This window comes from Heloderma suspectum, chromosome 14 (genome assembly GCF_057233095.1).
Source record: "Heloderma suspectum isolate Gila_16-S chromosome 14, 16-S_ref, whole genome shotgun sequence".
Classification (NCBI taxonomy): domain Eukaryota; kingdom Metazoa; phylum Chordata; class Lepidosauria; order Squamata; family Helodermatidae; genus Heloderma; species Heloderma suspectum.
This window is the reverse complement of record NC_139471.1, coordinates 13,521,372-13,544,553: the sequence shown is the minus strand read 5'-3', so window position 1 is coordinate 13,544,553 and position 23,182 is coordinate 13,521,372. Positions and strand designations below refer to the sequence as shown.

Below are 23,182 nucleotides of genomic sequence, written 5' to 3'. Positions count from 1 at the left end.
GGCAAAGCTCTAACTCCTCCTCAGCCCTGGAGCTTGACACAACACTGCCCCCTCAAAGACCTGAATTGTGGTGGATGCAAAATGGGGTCAGCCTGCCAACACAGGTGATGCTGTTGCAGCATGAAAACCCGCCCAACCCTTGCCAAAAATGAAAGAAGCTGTGCTACAAGCCCTGCCAATGGGGAGCCCTCCCTGTGAGAAACTGCTGAGAATTTCTCCTTCCCCTGGAGAAATTTGGTGAAATTGTTTCCTAGATTTCTCTGCCCACAAATAAGGTGGAGAATTTTGAGAGGCCATCTGCACACAGCTCTGTTCAAAACTTGCTCTGACTCCACACACAGCTGTCCCCCCTGAATGCCATGCCAACATGGACTGCCTTGTTTGACCATAACTTGAACCTGCTCTACCAGGCCTTGCATTGCTTGACCCCGCTTTGTGTCACCTGGCTCTCATTGCTGTGAACCCCTCATTTGGACCAGAATCCTTGTTCTATCATCAACTGGAGTGGAACACAAGGATGAGTTCCCCAAACATTAACTTATCGATCTTCCATGACAACTGCTCCTGTTTTCCACCATCCCCTTCAGCTGATGGATCAGGATTCCTTCCGATACGGCCCTCCCCACATAATTGAAAAATGCAATTCAGTGTTGTTTGGCCTTCCTTAGAGCAAATTAAATCTACCTTTAATTAAATCTACCTTTAACCCATCAGCAAAAATGCCAGAGGAGAGCTGAAATAATCCATGGCTCCTTTTAAGGTTTCCCAGGCAGGGGAAGGGACAGAGCAGATGATGGGGGGAAAATTGCCTTTGTTGGAATAGCATCTCTCTCCTGAAGCAATGCCTCCCAAGCTGCAGCTCCACTCTTGCTTTTGAAGTCTCCAGGTAAGGGGTGGGTGGGAGAACAGGTAGAATAGCTCACCCTTGACAGAACAGCACCTCTCCCCTGAAGCGGCACCTTTGGGGTGGCTTAGACTTGAATGGGAAATTAAGACCCCATCAGCTTCATAAAAGACCTGTTCCTGGTGGAGATGGAACTGGTAGAACTGGTTTGTTGATATGGTAGAATTGGTTTGCAGACACAGCTGCCTGCAATTTGGGGGCTCTCCTCGGGGGTGTGGCTTTGGGGCCTGTCATGGTGCATTTGCACCATGACGCCACTGCTCCAGATAGTTTGTCCTTCAACTCCCATTAGCCCCTAGCCAGCATGGGCAGGGGTCAGGAATGATGGGATATGTAGTCCAAAACATCTGGAGCGCATTCAGTTGGCGAAAGATGATGTAGAATGATATGTTAATAGAGCTGTGCCCATGTGCTTCCATTCTACCCTTCTGCATCAGAAGGGCAGGCTAGACAGCAAGGCTGCCTTCATCCACCCGCCTGGGACCAACCACCATTTTGGTTCCGGCCCTCCCTGCTTGCGGTCAAAGATAAAAGCCCAGATCCCCATTTTATGTAATTTTTGTTTCATCTTGAGGGCTTTTTAAAGTTGAAAAGCGGGCCAAAAAAGAAGACGACCCAAAATAGATGACGCAGACACACAGCAAACGACTGTGTGTGTTTTCTGTTGAACAATGACGGGTGCAATCCTATGCATGTTTAGACAGAAAAAAAGTCCTACAATGTCCAGCATTGTAGCTGGGGCATGGCTGGCTGGGGAACACTGGGAGTTGTAAGCCTTTTTCTGTCTATGCATGCATAGGATTGCACCCTAAATGTAAAAGAAAACCTTCTCCATCTTACTTGACGCCTCTCGCAACCGCCCACGCATCAGCCGGGATACGTAAAAGACTTCAGGCTGCCAGGAAAGGGACCTAGCTTGGCTCAGTCAGAAACCAGAAGCCTACTGAAGGGCAATCTGGAGGATGACACACCCTGCTGCTACGTACCCCCCCACACACCTTTCACGGATTCAGGTTTTTACAACAATAGTACACCATGTACCACGTTTGAGGTGCCCTACCTCTTGGGGGGTGCAGGGAGGGGGAGAAGCCATTGGAAGGCTTCTTAAATCAATGCAGATAAAGCCCTGATACTCTGGAGGGAGAGGCTTTGGTACACATATTTCCCTTTTGGTGGACGCCACACCTATCGTCATTTTCCTGTAATTTACGTAGTTCTCTTTATTTTATTCATACGGAACGTTAAAACAGAAACGCAAAAGGTGACCCAGCAAGAACACACTCCATTCTTGAAGGACAACGGAGAAACGCAGCCTTTGGCAACATTGCTACCTGTTTCCGAGACTGCTGCTGAGGTCTGCCAAATTCTGCGATGATTTATAGAGGGGAGCAGGGGAGATGCCAAAGTGCTGACGGAACAGCACGGGCTTTCTGTAACGTCCTTTCATTAGCACAACCTGCCTGCCTGCACGCACGCGGATGCACACACAGCCTCCTGAGCAGTGTTTGCTCAAGCCAACTTACCTGTTCAACTCGGCAGAGCTTGTCGACAGTGCCTTGGTAGTGTTTCATACAGTCTTCAGCCAGGTGGAGGTGAGTGGAATACTACAGAGACACAGAAACAGCACATTGCTCGTTCTTACCAAGGGCACTGAATCTCTTTCAGCCTGAGGGGCGCATTACGTTTCAGAGAAGCTCCCGGGGGCCGCGTTCCAGTGGTGGGTGGAGCCCAAAGCAAAGGGAAGCAGCCAAATGCAGAAGGGGTGGGGCCAAAGGCAAAAAGGGCGGCCCCCAAAATACCAGCGTATGTTCCTTAAAGCTATTACTGCCAGTAACTCATGCTTTGAAGAGGCATTTCAGTTAGCGCTGTGCCAAAAAGTTCTCCCACATGGTTTCTGACCGTTCTCATTCCATTTGATAGGAAAGAAATGGCTTTTGAAAAGAAATTCAAAGGAGGAGAAATTTCGGAGAAATTCTCCTGGGCTGTGTGCGGGGTTCTTGTGCTTACCTTACTCATGCGGTGGCTGAGCAGCGTGTGCGTGAGTGTCCTGCCTGTCATTGTACAGTCATCTCTGCGGCTGCCTGCAGCCTCCTCAGCTTCCCACACTTCAGTTAAAGCCATCATGAGGAAGACGTCCTGACGCCATTCCTCCCATGGGGCTTTTTCAGTTCAGGAAGTGCAGGTGGCCTGGGAGGCTGCAGAGCAATGGAGAGATGTTTAGCAGAGAGAGAAGACACACACAGCACCCCCGGCCACCTCGCAATGAGTAGGTAAGCTCAAAAATAGCACCCAGAGACATTCAAAATTCTGCCTCAGGAAAGTGGAAGCCTCAACACAGTTGTTGCTGTTGCCACTTGCAGGAGCAGTGCAATAAACCAAAAACCCTGAGGAAAAAGAGGAAAGAAGCTTTGCTGCACCCCCTGCCAACGCTGAGCTCTATCTGTTAGAAACTGCTGGAGAATTTCTCCTCCCCTAGGAGAAATTTTGATGAAACTGTCCCCCCACTTTCCACAAATAGGCTGGAGAATTTTGAGAGGCCACTTATGCACAGCTCTAATTTCAGTCTTTCGGAATGGGGGAAGAACTGCACAAATGCCGAACCATCTGTGGTCAGAGGAAGGGGGGAACCCCAGAGGTCTGGATTGGGACCCCAGGCGGGTTGGATTTGGCTCTCAGGTCTGCAGTTCTGCACCCGGTACAATATATACACAAGCAGGACCTGCAACAAAACACTACCCTGTGGACTGCTCCCGTTCAGTGTTCCAGCAGGCCAGCCATGTCTTCTTTACGGATGCTCCATTCCGTCTCCCTCCCAGCAGATGTTTCTGTCTCCCACTACCCCCGCAGCAGACATGCAGCATTCTACGGCCACTGGGCATGCTCAGCCCTCACTGGGTACCATTTTGGCTAAAAAAGAGAGCAGCACTCAGAGAAGTGAGTTCGCTATTAGAATATATACATGATTAAATTTATACCCCTACGCTTTCCTTCGAGGAGCTCAACACAGTGTCAGTGCTTCTCCCCCCACCTTATTGTATCTGCACAACAACCCTGTGAGGTAGGATAGGCCAAGAGAGACCAAGATGAGAGCCAGTGTGGTGTAGTGGCCAGAGTGTTGGACTGGGAGCCGGGAGATCCGGGTTCTAGTCCCCACTCGGCCATGGAAGCTCACTCACTGGGTGACTTTGGGCCAGTCACACACCCTCAGCCCAGCCTATCTCACAGAGTTGTTGTTGTGAGGCTAAAATGGAGAGGAGGAGGATTATGTAAGCCGCCTTGGGCTCCTTAAAGAGAAAAAAAAGCGGGATAAAAATGTAATAAATAAGTAAGTAAGTAAGTAATAAATAAGATCACCCGGTAAGCTGTACAGCTGCCTGGGGATTTGAACCTAACTCTCTCTGCAGCCCTAGTCCAAAACTCAAATTGCTGCTGTGCACAGGATGTCCTGGGTAAGCCTTTGTTCTAAAAGGGCAGCTGAGACATTTTCCATCTGCAGAACGTACCTTACTGAGTTCCTTCTGATACTGGGGCATCTTCTTCAGCATCTGGGAGAGGTCCCTCATGGTCGTCTGCAAGTCACAAACAGAGAATCAGAACCAGCAACATGCCTTGTTTCCAACAGTTGGAGACAGAACTGTAGACCACACGGGCCTCCGGTTTGATCCCAGCAAGGTAGTTCTTACGCTCCTGTGGGTGGGCAGGTTTTATTCTTGTTTTGTTTTGTTTTTTAAATCTTACTGGCCAAATCTGATCAGATCAAGGTGGCTCTCGGAAAGTTAGGAATCATAGAATAGTAGGGTTGGAAGGGGCCTATAAGACCATCGAATCCAGCCCTTAGACAGGAGCTACGTAGATCGCCATCTTTACAAACTATGGAAGAGCTTCCACACGTTGTGTCGTTCATTCCCTCAGCCAGCCTCCACCAGCTATTATTTACAGCCTCCCACCCCACCTCTGTCGTCAGACTCTCATTCCAGGTTTCCTTTGCTCAAAACCAGGGCTCACCACAAAACTAATAAAAAAAATCAAATAACTTCTGGCCTGCTGACTAGTGCAGCACACTATAAAGGCAAAAGAAGGGTGGGGTGGGGGGCCCAAGTTACAATTAAAAGCTGCCAGATATGCCCTTTTCCAGGATACTCCATTGAATTTCTCCTGCTCCAATCCCTATTTTCACATCCCCCTCCCCAACAGTCGGATTTCGGTGCTCACTGGGTATGCTCTGTCACCACTGGGCTGTTTGGAGTTTCCCCTCTCTGATGGGGTGGTGGCAGTTGTTTTCGCTTAACATTTTTTGGTGGGGAAGGGTTCCCACAAACCTGCTGATAGCTCCCCCCTTTTTTGTGTGGGCAGATTCATTGTGGCTACATAAGGATCCACACTCAGAGAAGGAGCCATTATCTAGATTATTTATATATTTCTGTGGTTTTGAATGTTTGTAAAACATTCTTCCTCTCTCCCTCTTGCTCCCACTTCTAGTCCTCTGATCAACCTGAGGCCGCCCAACATGCGGTTCTAAGCCGAACCTCACCTTTTCGCCTGTGTTCATCCTTTTACTGGAAGAGAAGTCCTTCAGAGAGCGGGTGACCTCCCTGGAAACAGAATGAGCACCAAGAAAGTCAGGAATACTTTCAGCCCAGCTGAATCCATCTCCGTTTTCCCAGAGTGCAAGGCTCTAGCCGTTGGGGGATTTCACAGGGGCCAGGAAGACTGACAAGCTCTTTCCCGAAACGTTTCACTGAATACTTACATGTGCACACACAGGGGTCAGAAGCCAACACAGGAAGTTAAGCCTACATAAGCCTATCGAATCTGTTGGTCTTATAAACACATTGTCCTGGCATAGCATAGTAGCTAAAAGACAAAGCTACAAGTCAGGAAGTCCAGGGTTTGAATCTCACCTCTGCCATGAGCCCAAGAGGTGGTCTTAGGCCAACCACTCACTCTCAACCTCAACGTCTCCTCCATTTGAAGTAAGGGGATGGGAATACCAGCATACCTTACAGGGTCATCGTAAGGATTACAACTAGACAATGCATGTGGATTGCTTTGAACTCTTGAAAATGCCATACAAATGTTAGGTCCTATTAATTAAATTATTGTGTTACATTAAATATATATTTTAATGAGATAATGTAATATTCTATAACATTCCATTAAAATATATTAGTGTGTGTGTGTGTGTGTATGTGTATATAATAGTGTGTGTGTGTGTGTGTGTGTATACACACACACACACACGGGGGGGAGCCTTTTACTGGTAGAGAGATGAGAGAAAAATACAGTCTGCATCCAGGGAGAAGTAAATGTCATTTCCTGGGTGTTTGGCACTTTAATTCATTCAAGGTTTAATGCCTTTTAATCAATTCAATACACTTTAAATCCTACCAGAGAGCTTGTATATGGGGTTTGTGGCCTTGCATCATTTTATGACACACACACACCTCCCATTGTTCCTCCCCTCCCCTAATATTTCTAGGAAAATGCCCAGAAATCTTCTTCACCAACAGGAAAAACCGCCAGAGTGCTGCGTGCCGGACAGAGTTATCCGGGCCCCATGGTGAGGCTGGAAGAAGAGCTCTTACTGGGACACCTCGGCAATGTGCTTGTGGCGCAAGGTGACCCAGAGGTCATCGTCCTCATCCAGCAGAACCTCCTTGACCCGAGCCTCCCCAATGCCACTTGTCTCATACCTACAGAGAGAGAGAGAGAGAGAGAGAGAGAGAAGGTGGCTTCACACAGGCAGGCAAGGGCCACATTGTCTTAGTTATTTTGAGAAAGGTCATCCTAAGAATTTTTGAGCTGGATGGGGCTGCGGAGGAGGTCATGTAGTCCAACCCCTTGCTCAATGCAGGAATCCTGGTGATACATGTATTTGCCACAGCAAGCATCAGCTCAGAAAAAGCATCCCCTCCTCCTGTGTGTGCAAGAAAGGGGAATGCCTTGTCTCAGATGGTGCTTGCCTCCCGGCTGTTTTTATAAGCATTTGCATTTCATAGAATCATAGAATCACAGAATAGTCGGGTTGGAAGGGGCCTATAAGACCATCGAGTCCAGCCCCCTGCTCAGTGCAGAAATCCAAGTCAGAGCATCCCTGACAGATGGCTGTCCAGCCTCATCTTGAATGCCTTCAGTGTGGGAGAGCCCACCACCTCCCTAGGTAATCAGTTCCACTGCTGTATTGCTCTAACAGTCAGGAAGTTTGAAAAACTAAGTTCTGTTTCTAAAAGAGATCTGGATCCATTTCTATCGGGCTTTCAGCCAGGATACAGGACTGAGACTGCTTCAGTCACCTGGGTGGATGACCTACGTTGAGAACTGGATGGGGGCAATGCGGCCCTCCTAGTTCTCCTGTTCCTCTCAGAAGATTTCAGTACCATTGACCGTGGGGACTTTCTGGGCTCCTGGCAGGGCTGGGCCTTGGAGGAACCTTGCCATAGCTCTGGTCCTTCCTGTCAGGTCATATCCAGAAGATGGTGTTGGGGGACTATTGTTTGACACCACCACTGTTCATCTATGATGAACCACGGGGTTCTGTCCCATCCCGAAAGTTATTTAACATCCACATGAAACCAGTGCTGTGCGCAAATGGCCTCTTGACGTTCTCTACCTGACTTGTGGGCAGAGAAATCTGAGACACAATTTCACCGAATTCATCCAGGGGGAGGAGAAATTCTCAATCGTTTCTCCCAGGTAGGGCTCCCCATGGGCAGGGCTTGGAGCACAGCTTCTTTCTGTTTTCCTAAGGGTTTGGGGGGTCTTCGTGCTGCAACAGCATCACCTGTCCTGGCAGGCCGGCCCCCAGTTTGCGTTCCACTGCAGCGCAGGTGGGGGCAGTGTTGTGTCCGGCTCCAGGGACGAGGTGGAGTTCGTGCTCTGCCAAAAATCTGTCCTCCCATTTCCTGAAAGTTTTCTCCCCCCATGAAAGAGGCTCCCCTTGTTCTGCCTCATTCAGGATGCTTTATAATTTATTTTTGTGGCATTTTTGAGCTTACCTAATCACAGCTAGCCTCCCAGGTTACCTGCACATCCTGATCCGAAAAAGCCCTATGGGAGGAATGACCTCAGGGTGCCTTAAACTGGGCTTTAATTGAAATTTCTTTTCGAAAGCAACTTCTCTTCTATCCAACTGAATGAGAACGGTCGAAAAAAGCGTGGGATACATTTTCGGCACAGCACTACACGAAACCGCCGGAAGAGGTCATCTGGAAGTTTGGAGTGAGATGCCATCAATGAGCTGTTGACACTCAGCTCTATGTCTTGTTGTTACCTGACTCCAAGGGAGCAGTCAACACCCTTGAATGTTGCCAGGGTTCGATAATGAGGTGTATGAGCTCAGGTTAAATGCACAAAAGACAGAGGTGGGATTGGTCAGCAGAAAGTGTGACTCAGGGACTGGGATTCAACTTGTTCTGGATAGGGTCACGCTGCCCCTGAACAACTGAATTTGTCGCTTGCGAGTACTCCTGGATCCTACACTGGTCAGTGTGGCAGCAGTGGCAAGGAGAACATTTGCACAACTACGTCTGTTGCATCAGCCGCAGCCTATCCTGTCTCAATCTGATCTGGCAACAGTTATCCATGCCTTGGTTACGTCAAGATGAGACCACTGCAAGACACTCTGTGCTTTAATTGATGCAAAATGTGGCAGCTAGGCTGCCAACCAGCGCAAAGTATCGTGATCATATCACACCAATTCTGGAAGATCTGCACTGGTTGCCAAGTGTTTCCCTGGCTCAGTTCAAGGTGTTGGTTTCAGCCTTTAAAGCCCTAAATGGCTTAGGGCCTGGGTATCTGAGGAACCACCTATCTCAGTATGAACCTGCTCAGTTATTAAGATCAGGAGGAGAGGACCTGTAGAAGACACCTATGCTTACAGAAGCCAACTTGTTGAGCACACGGGAAAGGGCTTTCTCCTGTGTTGTTCACAAACTCTGGAATGCATTTGCTTCGGGGTTGCAATGGGTCCCTGCTCTCTCTGCATTCAGGAAGGGGGTTAAGAGTAAGACGCATCTTTTTTATTGGGGCTTTCAACATTGTCGTTATGGTTTTTAAGGTTGTTTTTAACATTTTACTATCTCTTTATGATCTTTGTTTTCTCCAGTTTTGTAAACCACCTTGGTTGGTTCCAGAAAGGCAGCATAGAAATGCAATAAATACATACATACATACTAAAACTCTGCTGTTCAGTTGATTGGGGACAGCTTTTTCAGTCAATTGAAATATATCCATCTGTTAGATTAACACTCTTGATCGACAAAAAGAAGCAACCGTGATTTATCAGTTACACATTGCAGCCCCTATACTACAGCAGCCCCTGTTAGAAATTCTAACCCCCCAACCTCTTTTGTCAGAGTTTTCGTTTCGCCCCCATCCCCTACGGAATGCCCAAAATGGAAGAATCAAAGTGTCTGTCACAGAGCTAGTTTTTATTCTTACATCAATTTCACTAGGTGACTTCAAAAGGTTATTGGGTTGGATCGCGGATCTGCGTTCCACGAAAGGAAGGGCTCCATTCGCAGAAGGTCCATCGACCCTAATTTTGGGGAACCCTTTCTCCCCCGACATACCACAGCTCACCCCATTCAACAGTGTCTCCTGACTGTGCAGCATTTCTAGAGGACTGGAGTGCAGGGACTGGGGGGAGTCCACTTCCATTAGTACAGTTGATCCAGCATAAAACTGGATCCAGTCCTTAATGTTATGGGAACAGGGGCCTGGAACAAGCACGCAGCTAAAAATGGGAGCTGATTTCAAGGGGAAAGACAGTAATGTGTGTGTGTGCATGTGTGTCTATATGGTATACCTACATGTATATGTAGTGGAGGTGGGTGGCTCTGATGTCAATGGGGTTGACCCGCTCTAGATTTCAGTCCAAACTCTAAAGGAGCTTTCTGTCAGATCTGGATCATCCTTTCCCTTCACAATCAACACCACAATAGACAAAGCTTCAGGCTAATACAACTTTAATTTGCCAGAGCCTAGTCTCTCTACAAATGCAGATTAAAGGAAAACTCTCAGGCTGCTCCCAGGCTCTAAACAACTAATTAACAATCTCTAAGCAGAGGAGATGAGCCAGAGGGAGAGAAAGTCGCCGGCCGTTTGTGGTATAAACCGCTTGGGCAAGCTAGCTTTGCAGTGATGCCCTTCCCTTAGGGCAGCTCCCTCCCTATGTTGGCTTCTAAGTGTGGCTATCTAGGCAGAGCATCTGAGCCATGCCAACTTTTCCCGCTTTGTGTCATGCCCTAGCATCTTTCAAGTCACACCCCTCTTCCTCCTCCTCCTCCTCGGAAACTTGCATTCTCATGGAGGAGGGAGGGGCAGGGACTCAGTCGGGGCCATCTGTTGGCCAAGGTCTTGGGAGGACTCTCTTCCAGTGTTTTGGCTCACTAGGGATGGTCCCTCCCCTGGCCTCCGATCTACCTGCTGCTCCAACTCTGATTCAGAATTGGCACTGTCAGACATCTCCAGGCATTTGGACTCTTCCCTGACACTACCCAAGCTGCAAAGCACCTTGGAAAGCTCCTTTAGAGTTTTGACTGAAGCCTGAAGCAGATTCACCATCCCACTGACATTGCAGCCAATCGCCTCCACTGTGTATATGGATACCCACCCACACAGGCACAGCTGAACTTATTCTGATGTGACAGCTAGGAACTGAAACCAACCGTGTAAATTAATGGCCCTTACTTGTAGACGTCATTCTCAATTGGCAGGAGATCATAGCTCATGGCTTGGAAAGTCAGTTCATGCAACACTGGGGAGCTGGGGTCGAAGCCGCGGTCTAGGATGATGAGTTGGGAACGAGCTTTGTCCGGACCCTGGATGAGAAGGGGGAAAAAAAAACCTCAGACAGACTGTCCTCTTTGCCTCTAAGAGATCATACAGCTTATTTCCCATCAGCTGGAAGGCTGGGCATCTCTTTTTAAGGCGTATGCCTGCACCACAGCTTTTCGACCATGCATGCAGCCCTTTCGCCTTCCCTTCAGGCGAGCCCACAAACCAGGAAGTCTTCAATTAAATATAGCTTCCAGTTTCATCGGAACTTTGGATCCATTTGGAACAAGCCAGTATATTAAACACACTTCAAATTGGCTTGTTTTGAACCTGGTAACTCTCATTTCTCCAGTTTGGACAAACTGGGAAACTACAGCCGACGGAAGATTTCCTGGTTTGCCAGCTTGCATGACAGGAGGAGCAAAGGGGGTGCAGGTGTAGCCAAAAAAGCCCAAGATACAATTGCCCAATTCTCCCAGTATGGGCTGAATGACAAGTGATGCTCCCTGACACAAGTGTTTTCCCAAGCATTTGCTTTTTTTTCTTCTTCAACAAATGGAGCCATGGATGTTGCAACCTCGAGTGTTGAATGAGCACAGGGTGGGGGAGGGAAGAAATGAACTTTCCCCTTTCCCCTCCTAAAGCACCACTTGTCCCCCTCCAGCCACTTTTCCTTCTTTGTGAGGGAGAAGATACAAGTGTGTTTCATGGAAAACAAAATAATTATTTAAATAAATAAATAAATAAATAAATAAAGGCCACACAACTGAGTGTCATTTGGCCCACTCGGCGGTTGCAAACTGGTTTGATTTCCACGATCACCAACAAAACAAAAGCCTTGTCATGAACCATTCTGGAGAGAAGTTCACCGCCTCTAATGACAACAGCAACAGCAAAAGGGTGCCTGGGTCACAATCGGGAATTCTGTTAGTGCACCGTCCACTCCACTGCGTGACATTCTGCCTTCCTAAGAAAGCTGGGGTGGTCTCAGCACTGGTGTTGGACTCTCCAGGGTTTGTGTTGCTGGGGGTCTTTTAACGTTCATGTAGAGACTGCCCTGGCTGAAAATGGCATGGCTTCCTTGGCAACCATGGGATGGTCTCAACTGTATTCTGGCCCTATGCTCTGAATGTTCCACAAGCAGAATAGCAGGATAACAGCAGCAAAAATGATACTAGTAGTAACAGCAGCAGTAGTAATTACTACTAAATTATTATTATTACTACTACCTATTCTTACTACTACTACTATAATACTATTGTAGAGGTAGTATTCTTGTTACTATTACTACTATTGCTGTAGAGGTAGTACTAATAGTATTAATATAATAATAATGATAGCAGTAATAATTACTACTATATTATAGTAGTAGTAATTATTACTGCTATTATTATATTAATACTATTAGTACTACCTCTATAGTAATAGTAGTAACAGTAATGAAAATAACCATGTTGCCTCTGATACCCCCAGGTTATCCAGCATGAGTTGAGAGATCATGCCATTTTCCCCAGACTTGTCTAGGATGCCCAGAGGGTTCTGTGGGACTAGAATGATAGAGCCATGGGCACGTTGAGGGGTTGGCTAGTGCTGGGCCTTTCATGAAGGACTGAAGTTCATCTGCCCCACCCTCCCTGGTTAAGGAATAGCCGGGGTATCTCCAAAATCCCAGAGTCAGGTACATGATTCACTCTGCTACACTGAAGGCCTCGCTCACCTCACCCATAGTTGGGTCATCAGCCTTGTACGCATCCAGTTTATCCTGAATCAGCTGGGACAGCATGGCGTTGTCTTTGTAATCCCTGCCGAAAAGTGGGAAAGGGGACACAAGTGTTCTTTAAAGACAGAAATGGCTTCTCCGTCTTACAAAGGCTTTCGATGATGTTAAGTCAGGACACAGAACAGACCCACAAACACAACAGATCAGCTCGCTTTAAGAAGATATGAGCTACACTGCTGAACCAGACCAGGATTCCTCTCCCCAGTCTCTCATTATCCTGCAGCATCCAGCCAGGGGCCTCCAGAAAGCTCACATCTAGCACAGGAAGGAGAGTACATTCCCCAGTTCATCCAGATGTTCCATCTGCCATGGCTACCACTGATAAACCCATCCTCCATTAATTACACTGGTGTCCAAATAACTGGGAATAGGGCAGAAGCCCTTGGGAAGATTCCATGTCTGCTCTTGGAACTGAAATTCGATGCAGAGTGCATCAGGATGAAGGAGGAAACGAAAAGAAAACCACCACCACCTCTTCTGCTGTTGAGCCACCACCATCATTTCCCCTTCCAATCAACAAAGGGAAGGTGGGGAGGGCACTTGGGAGCCCAGCACTGGGTTCAAGCAACACATTAACCCATACTCAGTGGTTGAGTGTATTCATTTTGGGGTGAACGGGGGAGAAATCCATTCATTTCAGGGTCGGTATGAGGGGAGCCTGGTCAAGGAAGGAAGGAAGCTTGGAGTAACCAGGAATGGTTTTGTGTGTGGAAGAACCATAAGTTTTGTTCAATTCTGGTGCTCTAAACAAATTCCTCGGCTCGGAATTATTTAATTCCAAGTGTCCGTCTTTTGCGCCAGGTTCCAGCTGGTGGATCTCGGGGTACCAGTAAAAAACAGTAACAAAATAAAACCAAGATAAGATTCTTCAGGTCTGAAGTACGTTCATCTCTGGTAGGTGGCTGTAAAAGGGGCCAAAATCAGTCAGCCAGAACCAGTCAGAACTCTGAAGGAGTCCAAAATGGCCACGATACAATTTTGGCACCAGGCGAATATCTTTGCCAACTCCCTTCCCCTGACAGCTTTCTAATCCTCTGTACCTGCTTGGAGTCTTTTAAAAACTATTCTGCTGACTGCAGTTATATTGCTCATTTAATACCATGGTGTTTTTATTTTCTTGGTGCAACAATTTTGTCGTCGTGTGTTTTCATTAGTTTTATTCTCATATTCACTTTCCGTAAGCCACTTTAGGAATCTGCTGAAGGGTGGCATATAAATCGAATAAATACATGAAAATATTATTTCATACAATCATAGAGTTGGAAGGGGGCTTGGAGGTCATCTAGGCCAACCCCCTGCTGAGTGCAGGATCTAGAATAGCTCCTTTAGAGTTCTGACCAAAACCTGGAGCGGATTCACTGCCCCACTGACATCGGAGCCACCAGCCTCCACTGACATTCCTGGAGGTGCAGAGGTCTGTCAATGGCTATCAGCCATGATGGCTAGATAAGCCTCCATGTCCAGAGACAGAGCTTCCTGCAGGGGCATCAATGTGTGAGAGAGCTATTCTGTCATGGGCTTCCCTGGAAACATTAGGGTGGCCACTGTGGGAAATAGGATGCTGGGTGAAACAGATCTTTGGCCTGATCCAACAAGGCCATTCTCCTTAGAGCAGTGCACAAACGGCCTCTCAAAATTCTCCAGCCTATTTGTGGGCAGAGAAATTGTGGGGGACAATTTCATCACATTTCTCCTAGAGGAGGAGAAATTCTCCAACCCTGTCTCACAAATAGGGCTCGCCACTGGCAGGGGTCGTAGCACAGGTTCTTTCTTTTTTCCTCAGGGTTTTTGGTTCATTGCGCTGCTCCTGCAAATGGCAACAGCATCAACCGTGGTGAGGCGTCCACTTTTTTGAGGCAGAATTTTGAATTTCTTTGGGTGGTATTTTTGAGCTTACCTAATCCCTGCGAGGTGGCCAAGGGTGCCGTGTGTGTTTTCAGGCCAAAGATCCGTTTCACCCAGCATCCTATTACACATCGTTCCATTGCTCTGCAGCCTCCCAGGCCACCTGCACTCCCTCAGCTGAAAGAGCCCCATGGGAGGAATGGCCTCACGACGTCTTCCTCAGGATGGCTTTAAAGTGTGGGAAGCCGAGGAGGCTACAGGCTGCCACAGAGATGTCTGTACAATGACAGGACACTCATGCACCCACCTCACAAGTAAGATAAGCAGAAAACCCCCAAACCCAACCCATGAGAATTTCTCCTCCTTTGCATTTCTTTTCGAAAGCAATTTCTTTCCTATCAAATTGAACGAGAATGGTCGAAAAAATGTGGGAGAACCTTTTGGCCCAGCACTAGTTCTCCTCCCAATTGTTTCCAAGATGAGTCTAAAAGAGATCTGAATGTGGCCACGGAACAAAATAAATTTCTGTGTGTGTGCGAGGTTTGGTTCCAGGGTTCAGGCTGCTTCTTGAAGCTCGCTGTCCAGGAGCCAACTCACCCTCTGTATCGGACGGCCGGGTATTCCTTCAGAGTGGCACACAGGGTGGCGATCTGTTCCGCCAGGCGCTCCAAGATCGGGTTCTTCATCTGGGCCTTGTGGGGGCTGTAGAAGCTCTGGAAAGAGTCAGCGGAGTCCAAGGAGTAAACCTATAGTGGGCATCAGAAGAACAGGGGAAGATGAGGAGCAGAGATGGATGGGATTATTTAGTAATCATGTCGGCTGTCAGAAAGGCTATTAGCAAGGTAAAAACAAAAGGCCAAACAGAATGAGTGTTCACCAGTCCCACGTTCACACAGGGCTATCTTATAACGATAAAAGGAGACCCCACCTTTCTTCAGTGAAAGAAAGGAAGCAGTTTGACTCACAAATATTCTTGCATATAAAATGCAGGCACAGGGTAGAGTTTCAAAAAGTTTGTTTAGCCCATTTTGTGTTCTATCACAGCAGCAGGAGCAAAAAACAAAAGTGCTCCCAGCAATGGTGGAGGCTGGGCGGGGAGCGGGGAGGACCCAAAGGAAGAAATCACAGGAAACCACACTGTAGGCTATAGAGATGCTAAGGCTGGCTGTGGTCAAAATTCCCATGAACTAACGGCAGCACTGCCCCCTTCCAGTAACTTACAGACGAGGTTGCAATATTCCCAACAGAGATGTTGAGACCAAGATGCTTTTGATTTGAAAGAGTAGGGAGCAAGTACAGGAGCCAGCAAGCCCTCCCTGCAAGTTTGGCCCATGATGGAGTTTGGGGACCACAGGTACAATTGCAGGCTACCAGGCTTACCTGCAAGCCAATTTAACTGAAACCGCTATTGAGGTCATTCAACAGTGATAGAAACAAACTCTTGACATTTATTCATACATTATATTATTTGATGCACCCACCCCGATGTCCCTTCCCCCCACAGCTTTTTAATCCTCTGTACTTGCTTGGCATCTCTTTAAAAATATTCTGTTGACTGCTCCTACACTGCTCATTTAGTACTGCTGTGTTTTAATTTTCCTGCTGTAATGTTTTTTTCATCGTGTGTTTTAATTTGTTTTATTCTCATCTTAACTTTTTCTAAGCCACTTTAGGAATCTGCTGAAGGGTGCCATATAAATCAAATAAATACATGGAAATATAATTTCATATAATCACAGAGTTGGAAGGGACCTTGGAGGTCATCTAGGCCAACCCCCGCTGAGTGCAGGACCTGCAATGCAAGATCCCTGACAGATGGCCCTCCGGCCTACCCTCAGTGAAGGCTGGTGGCTCTGATGTCACTGGAGGGGTGAATCCACTCCCAGTTTCAGTCAGAACCAGACAGAACTCTAAAGGAGCTATCCAAGGTGCTTTAGAGTTCTGACTGAAAGCTGAAGTGGATTCATCACCCCACTGATATCAGAGCCACCAGTCTCCACTGCTATGCTAAATATCTCTAGCGACACAGAGCCCACCACCTCCTGAGGAAGACTGTTTCGCTGTTGAACAGCTGTCGCCCTTAGGAAGTTTCGCCTAATGTTTAGCTGAAATCCGCTGCCCTGCAATTTCCACCCACTAGTCTTGTCCTGCTTTCTGGAGCAACTGTTCCGTTCCATCTTCTGCATGATAAGCAATGGCACTCGCTCACTTGGTTCACACGATCACCACAGAGCACCACGGCTTATTTAAGCCATGGTAGGTTGTGGCTCATGCCGGCCGCCATTTTGAATTTCCAAGCCGTGGCACACACACACCATGGCTTGTTGTATCGTGCAAACCTAGGCATAGGGATGCTGGAGAAATTTGAGCTCAGATTTCCAAGAATCCGACCTACAGAATCCACTGCGGAGCGACCCCCTCAGGCCGCGCCAAGTCCGTGGACTTTGGGATTTTTTTTTTTTTAATTTTCCCAAAATGTACACATATTTATTCATAGGAAAATACACAAGTTGCTGCAAAGGAAAACTTGAATGGAATGGGGACAATATACTAAATGTTGCGTACTGAAGTAAATTGTTATGAAAACTTTTACATAATCATTTGTGTATTTTTCCACATGGCGAAAGAAATAATAATTCGCATCCGTCTGGGAGCGGATGGAACAAAAGGTGCTTGATAGTCCATGAAAACCAGACAGAGAGGATTTTACACAGTCTGTCCATCCCTACCTGGGCGTTGTGGGTTATGCTTTCAGTGGGGTGTTGTAGAGTTCTGCGAGGGTTGTTTAACCCCACAGTGCCTGGGTTCACACACAACAAGCCACGGTGTGTGCGTGCCGTGGCTTGCATATTCAAAATAGCAGCCACCACGAATCATGAAGCCCCGTGGGTTAATTAACCCATGGTGACTTGTCATGACATGTGAACAGGCCCACTACCCGAACATTGGAAGTAAAAGGAATGAGCTTCAAATGCCTATCATATATTTAATAACTGTAGTTAGAAATAATTTTCAAGACAATAGAAATCTAATATGACATCTAAAAACATAGACTAGTTGATAAAGATAGCAGATATCGCAGCTTAACCCTGTTTTGGACTACAGTGCCAATCATCCCTGACTGGAGCTGATGGGAGTTGTAGTCCAAAACATCTGGCAGGCAGCACGTTGAGGGAGGCTGGGATACAGTGTTTACAGCGAAATTCACTATTATCAAAAGTAAAACAGTAATTTTGCACGATGTGTGAATTATAACAACTAGTGATAGGAGTATCTCAATATGTGACTAACACAGTTTATTCCATATTTTAACTTATTATGGCCAAGGAATACTGAACTAAAGGAAATGCAACATGCAAAATGGATTAAAAACACCACGTAAAATAGTTTCTATCACGTTTTAATATTTATATTAAGACAGTATCTCTTTTATTTTTCCCTTCTGTATTTCTGTATCTATTCTCATGATATACGATCAACTTTGTAATGAGAGCGTAGGAAATATTTTTAAAAGGAAAAAGGAAATAGGTGATAACATTAGCAGGTATGAGTGTGTGTGAGTATGTAAAGCTGTTTGCTCCATTTACGCCCCCGCCCTCCTGGTCGGCCATCAGCAGCTCAGCTACGAGGCAATGCCACTCCCGAGCGACAATAGGTTGCTTTTGGAGGGCGTGTTTGTCCAGAGAAAAGCAACCTGTTCGGTATTTATGGCTTTGCACGCACGCCTGCCATCTGTCCCCAGTCACATCCCCCACCTCTCACCCCAAGACAGGAGGGGCGGTTGTGTAGCAGATGGCCGAGGGGCTTTTTTCATCACTCATTGGACACCACCCAAGATTGGCCAAGGAACCAGCCAATGGTAGAAGGGAGAGCATAGAATGAGGGTGTGAGGCTGGCGGGCCGGGGGGGGTGGAGTAGGACTGCTAAGTCCACAACAGAGGATCAGTAGCAAGAAACAAATCAAAGATGACAAGCCCGAGAGGGCAGGAAGGGGCAGGGGGAGACAACTTCCTTGCCCAGAAAGAGATTAATCTCTTATTAATCTAGTCTCTCAATTGTGAGCTGTTACATAATCCCATAATCCTCCCCTTTCTGTGCAGGCTTGCACAACTTGAAAGACACGCAGTGAAGCTCTTAGCCAAGCATGCTCACCCACCCGCCCACCCCAAACTCTATTCCTGATTCTCTGTGAGGCTCCCAGGAAGAAAAAACAACAACAGAACATAGAAATTATCTCACCGATTTGTACAAGAAGTGCAGAGCCTCTTAAAGACAGACGGTGTGGTGTAGTGGTTAGAGTGTTAGGCGAAGAGTGGTGAAAGCTGGGTTCAAACCCACCAGTTGGCCAAAGCACACTGGGCAGCCATAAGAGAGTCACTGGCCACCTTCAGACGTAAATAATAAGCTAAGCTAACAAGGAAGCAAAAGCTCGCTGTTGACATACAAACCCAGGCTGTCCTAAGAAACTGGAATCCAAAGCCAGGGTTTGAAGGTAGTTTCCCATTCCTGGATTCTTGGGACAGAGACAAGACCAATCCCAGTTCGGACATCAAAGGATGCTTTTGGTTTCTGGAGAGTTTAGCCACTCCCACTCATGGGAGGAGCCAAGCAGAGGTGTTCAGGTACCACCAGCATGCTCCTCATGACTGAAAAGCCATAATTTTCACCAATGCTGGCTTATTGTTACGTCTGAAGGCAGCCAATTTCCCTCAGCCTAACCTACATCACAGGGTTGTTGTAAGGATAAATTGTGGGGGACTTGCACATGCCTTTCTGATCAATTTGGAGGGGGGAGAGGTAAGAGTCATAATAATCTATGGTGGCACAGTTAACCTACCTTCATCAGAAAAGACAAAGCACAGGGGTGCATGATTTGTTTATTTGAAAAAATAGTTTCCTGCCCTACAACAGAAATATTTCTGTCCCCATGGTAGGTAATGGACAATCATACACTGTGGTAATACACTAAAAATTAATGATCAAATCAGTCACCTAGAAGGGTTCAGTTACCCCCCTCTCTTTTAAGCTTTGGACGAGTGCCTAGGACCTTTTTATTTCACCAAGCTTATGGTGGAGGTACAAATGTATGGATGGTGTAAAATCCATTCTGTCTGTGCTTTGCAAATTGTCAGGCGCCTTTTGTTTGGTCATCTGCCCATCGCCAGAACTGGATTGGTTTTGTTTCCGAATTTGCGCACATTCAAATTTGTGCAAATGTGTATTTGCGCAATTTTGCATGTGCGAAAATGCACAAACTCCTCCAAATGCACATTTTCACACTTCAACCTATGGGGGAAAATGCACAGTTTTGCTGGGTTATTTTTAATTTTGTGTATTCTTCTACAACAAAATTTGCACACAATTCGGGAAAGTTAGAAAACTGGCCTGCAAGTCTGCAGAATCCACCCAACAGGGGAAAGCCGGCCTGCTGTGGAATCGCAGGTTGAATTCACGGAGATCTGAACTCATTTGGGTCTGTTGCGGATTTCTCTGACATCCCTAGGTGCAGGCTACTATCCTCCTTGCCCATTTTTATGCTGAACTGTTTGATCTGTTGTTGTTGTTGCTTTTTCTCTGTGTTTAACGTATGAAACCCATTGCAGTAAGTTCTAATGGTGCCCTCAGAAGCAATGGAGAACAAGCCTGCTCCATCATCCGCAATGAGGGCCCTTCAAATATTTGAAGACCACTACCCATGTCTCCCCTTCACCATCTCTTCTCCAGGCTAAACATACCCAGCTCTTTCAACTGCTCCTCAGGTCAGATACATCAACACAGCTGGATGATAAAAGCAACAGCCTTTCCAGATGACGGGCTCATTGAACTAGAAAAGCACCATGCTTACCCAGTTGCTGCACAGGATTGAACCATTCCACCCCCCCCCCCCGGCACTTGAATTGTAGGGAATATCACCTGGGGGTGGGGGAAAGATTAGTTCTGCAGGAGAACTTTGCATGCAGAAGTTTCCAGGCTGAACCCCTGCTTTCTCCAATTAAAAAAAGGTTCTGGTAGTAGGTGGTGGGTAGAGCTTTGTCCAAGAGCTTGGCGAGCGTCTCCCAGTCAGAGGACACAATCAGCTGGGTTCAATCAGGGCTGGAGAACTGGCAGCCCTATGGATGATGCTGGACTGTAACTCCCATCAGCCATGCTGGCCAGGGATGATGGGAACTGGAGTCCAGCAGCAGCCAGTGGGCCACAACTTCTTCAATCCTGGGCTATACGGACAAATAGTCTGACCTGGTGTAAGGGCAGAACGTTTTGCATGCGAAGCACGGATTCTTACTACTGAGTGGTGGTCACGCCCCAGTAAGGTTGCCCCCCCTTCTCCCCCACTTGCAGACTCACCTGCGACTCGTAGGGCAGAAAAGCAATGTTGATTTCTGTGAGGGTTTTGATGACTTTCGCCGCACGGGATTTGACCAGCTCGTTGAACAAGGAATCGGGGCAAGCTGAAAAGGGGTGAAGACACCCACTGCAGTCAGACACGGATCCAAAACCATGTGGGTGCCCCAACGAAGGCAGTAAGACATGAGAGCACTCCTCCTCTCACTCGCTTGCTCAATCACTCAGACACGCAAAAGGATCAATATAGGGAGAGATAGAATCATAAAGTTGGATAGGACCTTGAAGGTCATCTAGTCCAACCCCCCTGTTCCATGCAGGATCTGCCATGCAGGGTGCAAGTTCAGTTTCTCTGACAGATGCCTCTGCTTAAATATCTCCAGCGGAGAGCCCACCACTGCCTGGGGCAGCCTGCTTTGCTGAACACCTCTGACCCTTAGGAATGTCTTCTAATGTTTAGCCAAAACCTGCTAATGGCAATTCCCCTCCCTTGGTTCTAGTCCCACCCTCTGGAGCAACAGAAAACAAATCTGCTCCATCTTCTGCATGACACCCCTTCAGGTATGTGAAGACTGCAACCTTATCTCCCCTTCATCTTCTCTTCTACAGGCTAAACAGTACCTAGATGTAAACACCTATGCTGACTTCTAATTAGCAGACAAATTTTCGGATAAGAGTTAGTTAACTTGACTGGGCAAAAACACTGGCATGGCAATGTGAGGGGAAGGCAATTGTTTTGGAAAATAAAAAGGGCCATTGTATACATTATGATCAGAATTCTGGGCTGTACTATTAAAGAATACAGTTGGGAGTATAAAAGGGAACCATGTCTTTAAATGCATCCTTACGCAGAAATCTCCCTACATGTAGTGAACTCAAACTACAGGGAAAAGGCTACACTAAACTTCTCTGCCTGACATGCTCACCTTTTACATGCAGGGAGGGTGTCTCAGTTCTGATTAAACTTTTTTTTTTTTAAGGGAGCATTCAAAAACGTGACAACCAAACAGACTTCTGCACTGAAGTGGTACAATCTAGAACTCTGCCATCCAAACCCTACCATCTCATTTTGCTCAGCATGTAGATCGACTCTGATCTAAACGATATTCTTTCTTTTTCATGACCTATTTGTTTAAATGTAACATTTTGAAACAAATAAAAAGGGGTAAAAATAACTCATTCCATTTTTATGACAGAACTGAAACACTGAAGAACTTGAGAACAGACGTATATGCAGTTGCAGGTGACGAAATTATCAGAATCAAGTAAGTCTTAAGGAGCGCCTCCAGCAACACCAGACAGGCCGCTTAACAAGATCAGCCTCGGATGGCCTTCTCTCTGTCCCATCAGCCAGGACAGCTAGACTGGTGGGGACGAGGGAGAGGGCCTTCTCTGTGGTGGCCCCCACTCTGTGGAACTCCCTCCCTAGGGAACTCCGTCATGCCCCCTCTTTAATGAGCTTCCGTCGTGCATTAAAAACGTGGTTGTTCAGGCAGGCATTTGGGGTGGGTTAGGGTATTTTTTTAAAAAAATTATGGTAGAATTTTATTGTTTTAAATTGTTTTGTGGTGTGTTGTACATCGCCCAGAGTGGCTGGGTGACCAGCCAGATGGGCGATTAATACATTTAATAAATAAATAAATAAATAAATAAATAAATATAATTCCCTTAATATTTAGCATTACAACACAATGGGCTGGTTTGGATGCAAACCATAGTTTAAGAACAGGCCAGCTGGGCTGGCATGCTCTCTCCCTATCTGATGCAACTGCATGGAGTTTGGAAGCCTTTTGCTTCCATTTTTTATTAATAACTTGCTGTGTCATGCAAACCCAGATGAAACATGTTTAATGTTAACTATGGTTAGCTGGGACAAGCCAGCTTCAAACCACAGTTTATGAAGCTGGCTTGTTCCCACTAATCATAGTTAAGATTAATTGCAGATTGTCTGGGTTTGGACTACACAGCAAACTGTGGTTCATCTAAAATCTAAGTGAAAGCGTCCGTTCTCCTCGCAGCCACGCCAGAGGAGGAGAGGGGTGGGGGGAGTGCACGACTTCAGGAGGGAGAGGACAGGTTAGTTCTCGTAATTCTACACCATTTTTTAGCATTACATCTGAGCATGGCCAATATGGGAAAGAGAGTTCTTTCTAATGATGATCAAACCCCCGTTTCTTCAATTGCAACAAGCTTGTCTGTAAAATTACTAAAAATGATGGCAAAACGAAGAGATTTCAAATGCCCAGATCTTAAGTACGTAGACTTGACAAAGAAGTAGGGTCTCACTATTTCTTTCTGGGAAAATCCCTTTGCATATCGAAGGATATGCAAAGAATATTCACGTAGTGCTTCCAAGTGTGCAAAAATGTTTCACATGGTATCATCTAGCTGTAATCCCAAATGACAACAATCCCAAATGACAACACTAGTAATCAATATTATTATATCCCACATTGTACACTGGGGGTGGGGGAAGTGAGGCTGAGAAGGAGTGGCTTGCCTAAGGCAAGCTAGCAAGTTCATGGCAGAGTCAA

The 23,182-nt window shown here is 46.7% G+C and overlaps 1 protein-coding gene across 3 annotated transcripts in view; it reads right to left on the bottom strand.

Annotated features, from left to right (window-relative positions):
• The window catches only part of LOC146335710 (syntaxin-binding protein 1), an 82,246-nt gene that overhangs the window by 28,235 nt on the left and 30,829 nt on the right, over window positions 1-23,182 (bottom strand). For all 3 annotated transcript variants that reach the window (XM_084821030.1, XM_084821031.1, XM_084821032.1), the window contains exons 6-13: window positions 20,652-20,755; window positions 14,904-15,052; window positions 12,399-12,483; window positions 10,595-10,725; window positions 6,490-6,597; window positions 5,436-5,496; window positions 4,408-4,473; window positions 2,428-2,508 (exon numbers count right to left, since the gene is read on the bottom strand). In XM_084821030.1, coding sequence (XP_084677156.1) covers window positions 2,428-2,508; window positions 4,408-4,473; window positions 5,436-5,496; window positions 6,490-6,597; window positions 10,595-10,725; window positions 12,399-12,483; window positions 14,904-15,052; window positions 20,652-20,755 — 785 coding nt within the window. The remainder of the gene's footprint in view (window positions 1-2,427; window positions 2,509-4,407; window positions 4,474-5,435; window positions 5,497-6,489; window positions 6,598-10,594; window positions 10,726-12,398; window positions 12,484-14,903; window positions 15,053-20,651; window positions 20,756-23,182) is intronic.